The sequence below is a fragment of the Cryptotermes secundus genome, unplaced genomic scaffold (assembly GCF_002891405.2).
Source record: "Cryptotermes secundus unplaced genomic scaffold, Csec_1.0 scaffold50, whole genome shotgun sequence".
In the NCBI taxonomy this organism is placed as follows: Eukaryota; Metazoa; Arthropoda; class Insecta; order Blattodea; family Kalotermitidae; genus Cryptotermes; species Cryptotermes secundus.
Window position 1 is genome coordinate 1,452,810 of NW_019721758.1, and position 6,506 is coordinate 1,459,315.

The 6,506-nt window shown below is 41.8% G+C and overlaps 1 protein-coding gene across 4 annotated transcripts in view; it reads left to right on the forward strand.

The window, feature by feature from the left end:
* Nucleotides 1-6,506, forward strand: part of LOC111875612 — a 264,658-nt gene that overhangs the window by 180,699 nt on the left and 77,453 nt on the right. For all 4 annotated transcript variants that reach the window (XM_023871979.2, XM_023871978.2, XM_023871981.2 and 1 more), the window contains one exon: nt 2,080-2,205. In XM_023871979.2, coding sequence (XP_023727747.1) covers nt 2,080-2,205 — 126 coding nt within the window. The remainder of the gene's footprint in view (nt 1-2,079; nt 2,206-6,506) is intronic.

Below are 6,506 nucleotides of genomic sequence, written 5' to 3' on the forward strand. Positions count from 1 at the left end.
CTTTCCTTCAATAACTTCTTTTAGAAGGCAGTTACTGCGTAAGATATGACCAATCCAATTAGCCTTCCGTTTTCTTATTTCGTGTAGGATATTCCTCTGCTCACTGACTCTAAATAACACGTCTTCATTTCTCACATAATCGGTCCAACTGATCTTCTCCATCCTTCTGCAACACCACATTTCGAAGCTTACCAGGTGTTTCTGATCTACTGCCCTAAGTGTCCATGTTTCAGCCCCATACAAAGCCATGCTTCTTTCGGTCCTGATTTCGCTCCAAGCGACTACCACCTGTTTACCTACCTGAAGAACTGGTTGAGATCACAAAACTTCAACAATAATGAGGAGTTAATGGAAGGTGTCAAAACGTGGCTGAGCTCACAGGCGGCAGACTTCTTTGACACAGGCATAAAAAGCTTATTCCCCGATAGTACAAATCCTTCAGTTCCGGCGGGGACTACGTTGAGAAGTAGCTGAAATATGTACATATTTTTTGTACACTATATTCTTTTTCTCGTCATTTCTTTTGTTAACAGCTCACCGGAATTTACTCTCAGAATAGCCCTCGTACGATAGGAATTTCGTGCAGGAGTTGAATTGAAACCATTCCTTCTTTAACCCCAGTGATACCTTGCAACGATATAACATATTCTCCAGTCTTGTAACTTTTCCAATATGATTACACTTAGACGCTGATGGCATTAATTACGGTGAAGGAAGTAATCAGGAACATTTAAGTTAATTATAATTGACTGCAATCTGCTGATTACAAACTACGACAGAAGTTGCAAAACTCAAGTCCGCACACCATCATCTTGACATTAACAAATACGTATGAAGACACATTCATCCCTAAAGAAGTCGGCATTTATAATAAACTTTGGATATACTACCACGTGTATTAGTGACTAAAGACGGGGTTCGGATTGGCAACTGCATTTATTAACCACCTACAGGAAGCGGCCTCCGTAGTCTAGAGGTAACGTTCCGACCTCATGACTCGTGGTACGCGGGTTCAAATACCCGGTGGAGGTCGTCGAATTTTTAAGGGCGGAAAAATTCAGGGAACAAGTCCTCTGGGCGGGACTGATGGTAAGCACCAATACCGGCAGGATATAGAGGCTGGTAGAAATCATAGAGGGAAGCACAATGGACCACTACAGGTCTAAGTGCATGGGGAAACCCACCCTCTCTAATAACTAACTAACTAACTAACTAACCAACCACCTACAGGTCATAACTACAAATAATTATTACACTGTTGCTGATTTATATAATTTACAATCACTCCACACTAATCTTCTCAGTATATTTCCGCTAGTTTTCACTATCCTATTCCTGGCAACGGATTTACAACAAAGGAACTATAAAAATCTCACTAAATTGCACACTCCCAATATCGGAATGGTCGCGGAGGTATATCGGCTGACACACACCTTTCAGAGGAAGAACTCTGCATTGCAGATTTGGAGAGTGGACGTCAGTTTTGAACAATACTGAAAACATTTGCCTTCGGTGTGGTATATTTCAGACTTCCGAAGGATTCGTTTGTTTAATGGTTTATTGAACTGTAGATCTGTCAAATTCGTAAGTTTTATAGAGTTCAAGCGAAGAAACAATAATCGTTTAAGTACTAGGTTACGGGCTGGACAACCGAGGAATCGGGACTCGAACCCTGGCAGGAGAAAGAGAGTTTCCTCCCTTCTTTATGGTATATGTCGGTTCATGTGCCAGCCCAGTCTTCTATGCAATGGGTACCGAGGAATTTTTCTTTGGGTGTAAAGTGGCAAAATCGAGAAGCTGACCAGTCACTGCTGTTTACTGCCGAGGTTAAGAATGGTGGAGCTATACCTCCATTCTCCCCTATGTTTTCATGGCATGATGTTTAATTAATTAAGCATATGAATAAATTTACCCTACCTTTAACTTAGAGATTAATATAGACACCTCCAGTACTAAGTTTAATCGAAATCTTTTCAGTAGTTTCTTGTTGAATCATATGAGCTCTGTAGTATGGGTTATGTTGTGCACTTACTACAAGAAACGTATGGAAACCATGAGTTTGTTTCTTCTGTTCTGCAGCTGTGGCTGACTGTAGCCGAGAAGCATCTACAGTCGCGGGGTGTAGACTGGGGTCACGCGGAGAGGTTCTGCTTCAACGAATGGAGCAATCCGGACGACGATGAGCTGGGCGTGCAGATTGTCAAGGTGAGTCGTTTTTTGCTGCTGAGAATCTGCGAAGCGTTCTTTCAGAAACGAACGTTGCCACCGAGCGATTAGGAATCCTGTTTCGTGTTCGAGAAGTTCCGGAGACCGGTTATGGTGACAGGTTACTTTGTGATTTTCCGCAGTTCCTCCAGGCAATTGACGGAAGAGCGCCACAAGCAGGCAACAATTGCTTTCTTCCACATCCTTTAAACTTTATGATTCGCTGCTCATCACAGTATTCTACGCTATGTGGTCTGAGCTACTAACAGCTTCTTTAAATAAATGAATAAACATCTTTCAGGGAGTTTTTGATGTTTTGTTGATTTTCATTGGCGGTGATTCGAAAATGGGTGACCGATATTGTGAACAATGACTCATGTGCCTAAACAAGAATATAATGTATGTAATGTAACGCCTTGTAGTAGGTAGGTATCAGCTTTTTGGAAGAACATGCTACCTCCATCTTCAGAATTTAAATACTGAGGTAACAATTTCTTCCGTAAAACTCATATATGTACCAGAATGCCTCGGTCTTAATATTCACTCAGATCTCAATTCATCATGCATTCTTCTATACGTACATACATAGGTTGGATAAAAAGTAGTGGCAGCGCCTCTATAGTTCTGAAATGACTTTATTAGCTGAGGTAAAGACACTTACATTCCTTCAATATAATCGCCCCTCATGTGTTCCACCTTCTGCCAAATTTGTGGAAGGCGTCGTACACCATCAGTGCGCCCACTTCTGTTGATGTCCAGCAGTGACCTCCCTACAGCACGAATAATCTCCCCTCTTATGTTGTAACGTAACCCTCGCAGTGGTTCTTTCATTTTGGAAAAGATACCATAAACACACGGACTCATATCGGGTGAGTTTCGCGGATGTTGCAGTGTCTCCCATCGCCAGCGGCGAAGAAGCATCAGCAGTATGAGCCCTTGCATTGTCATGAAGGATGATGGGGTTCGTTGCCAACAAGTCTCGTCGCTTTCTCCTGAGTGCTGGACGAAGACGATTACGCAGGAAATTGCAGTAGTAGGCAGCGTTTCTGTCGTTGAGGTACAGTGTGGTGCAGTATCACTCCATCAATGTCATATGCCACAATGAACATTGCCTTCACACTACTTTGTGTAGGACGCACTTTCTTTGGACGATGAGAGCCAGGATGCTTCCATTCATTTGATTCTGGCTTCAAGTGCGGTTCGTGTGAGCGAGCCCAAGTTTCGTCCAGAGTGACGATCCTTCCAAGAAAGTCGTCACCTTCCTTCTGGTACCGGTCCAACAAGTCCTGTGCAATTGCATAACGTTACCATTGTTGCACCTCGGACATTGTATGGGGTTTAATTGTTTCTTGCATTCTGTTGTGTATTTAATCAATATTAGAGTCAATTTTACAGACCGCACAACATATTTTTATTATTATTACACTATATGTTTCGACCTCAAGAGGTCATCCTCAGGTGTACGAACACAGCTGTATAATTACACGCAATCACATTCGTCTTCTCACTTATTCGATCCTGTATCTTATTCAGGCCCACGCTCAATAATATATCAAGCTCCTCTCACAAAACACAAGTTAAAATATTGTTCTAAATGTCAAAAGTTAAAATTTAAATTTAAAATTTAAAAATTTGTGAATCGAATTTCAGTTCAGATCACTAGTTATGCTTTCACTTTCACTTGTTATTCAGTCACTTCCTACTTACTTTCATCACTGCGTCAAGTTCACTTTAACTAGTTTAATTATATTATTGGTTAAAAGTTCATGAATTAAAGTTCAATGGCTACTCAGTAGCCATCACGACAAGGACCGTAACAGATCTGGATCTGTTACATCAGAGGACGCGGAAGAACAGCGAGACCTCCAAAAAGTGAAAAATGCAATCAATATAATAAAATGGAACTTTAATTAATAAACTTTTAACCAATAATATAATTAAAGTAGTTAAAGTGAACTTGACGCAGTGATGAACGTAAGTAGGAAGTGACTGAATACAAGTGAAAGTGAAAGCATAACTAATGACCTGAATTGAAATTCGATTCACAAATTTTTAAATCTTAAATTTAAATTTTAACTTTTGACATTTAGAACAATATTTTAACTTGTATTTTGTGAGAGGAGCTTGATATATTATTGAGCGTGGGCCTGAATAAGATACAGGATCGAATAAGTGAGAAGACGAATGTGATTGCGTGTAATTATACAGCTGTGTTCGTACACCTGAGGATGACCTCTTGAGGTCGAAACATGTAGTGTAATAATAATAATAAAAATATGTTGTGTGGTCGGTAAAATTGACTCTAATATTGTATGGGGTACCCAAACGCGTTGCAATTTTGCGGTATCCAAGAATATCGTGCAGAATGTGGAGCACGGTTTTGTGACATACGCCTACCTCAGCAGCTAACTCCCGCCCAGCCCATCGACGATCGACATCCAGCAAAGAAGCAAGAAGCTGAATTGTGTGGTTGTCAACATGGGGCTGTCCTGAACGGCATCCCTCCCTTCACGGAACAATTTCACCCATCGTGCCACTGTGATATGGCAAAGCAGCATCACCACATGCTTCTCGTAGTCCATGATAACAGTTTTGTGCACTATGACCTCGTGCAACTTCAGTTTTTATCCAGGAGCGTTGTTCTTGTTTCGTAAACATGTTGTTAGGGCGCTTGAACTGGGCTTCTGCACTTCAAGACGATGCACAATGCAACTCAATGAAACACAACCAGAGCCACTCACTGCACTACTTCAACTGAACTTCTGCTATCAGCTACAGACGGCGCTAGTGCCACCTGACGTACATCTTTCATGTTACAGCAGTGTTGCCACTACTTTTTTCCAACCCTTGTATATTGTTATATATTATATTGTCATGTGTAGGAGCGACTATAGGCGGAGTTTGCATTGGTGAATAGATTTATTGACCACTTACAGGTGGCAACAACAAATAATTATTACATTAATTGCTGAGTTACACAACTTACAATCACTCCACATTAATGTTCTCAGTCTGTTTCCACCAGCCTTCACTATCCGTTTCCTGGCAACGGATTTATAACACAGGAACTATAAAAGTCTCATTAAATTACACACTCCCAATATCGATGTACTACAGCGCATGTGACGTCACACACTAAGTCTTCTAATTCTTCTTCTGGCCAAACTGCTGTTCCCTTGGAACTTCGGAAATCAGGTCAAGTCAATTTCCAATCCCGTATAATCTTATATAGGCCGCGCCATAGCTCAAGCGGTTAGTCTCTGGCTTCCCACCGAGGCGGCCCGGTTTCGATCCCGGGTCTGGTAAAGTGGAATTTGTGGTGGACAAAGTGGCACTGGGGCGGGTTTTCTCCGAGTACTTCGGTTTCCCCTGCCAATCTTCATTCCACCTATCACCCTCACCTATCATCTGGGGCTGGTACAATAGGCCAGAAGTGGCCGCAGTACAAGGGATTTAGTCCCACCCCACTAGCAATAAAAAAAATAATCTTTATACATTTAGGCACGGACCACGCACAATATTCAAGCACAAAGTAATATGTCAACCACCACGCTCTGGAGGGTTAAAGGCTGTAATTAGAAATCGATAACCTTAGTCATCACCTACGTATAGCTCTATAGCTAATATCGCAGCAAAGTCAGTATGACTTGTAGTAGTCAAAAATGTTGGCTATATATTTTTTTATCCGTTCCTCTTATACCCTTATACGGGTGTCGAAGTTTTCTTTTAATCATTTCACAGACGGCAGGGCTCCTTGGACGAGCGATTGGAACGTCACAAGACCGCTACCTAAACACAGGACAACATAAACACAGAAAAACGCATACACACACCAAACATCCATGACCTGAGTGGAGTTCGAACCTACTATCCCGGATTCCGAGCCAGCGAAGACAGTTCATGCCTTAGAGCGCTCGGTTACCGTGACCGGCCGGCTATATAATCACTTATCAATATAATCAGCAATTTATTTGATATTGATTTGAGTATTTGCAAGAAAAGAGAAAGAGATGTTATTCGACATGATGAACAATAATTCGCTCACTGATAAAAATACACGTATGTGTGTTTGTTTCTCCGATTCGGTTCAAGAGACTTTTTTATAATGTAAATAAATTGAGTATTCCGGTGGCGCTGGGGCGAGTTTTCTCCGAGTACTTCGGTTTCCCTAGCCAATCTTCATTCCACCAAATTCTCCATTATCATAATCACTCGGGGCAGGCTACAATAGGCCAATCAGTGGCCGTCGTGCTGAGTGGGCTCAGTTGGACTCCCCCCCCCCCCCCCGGGCTAAAAAAAGC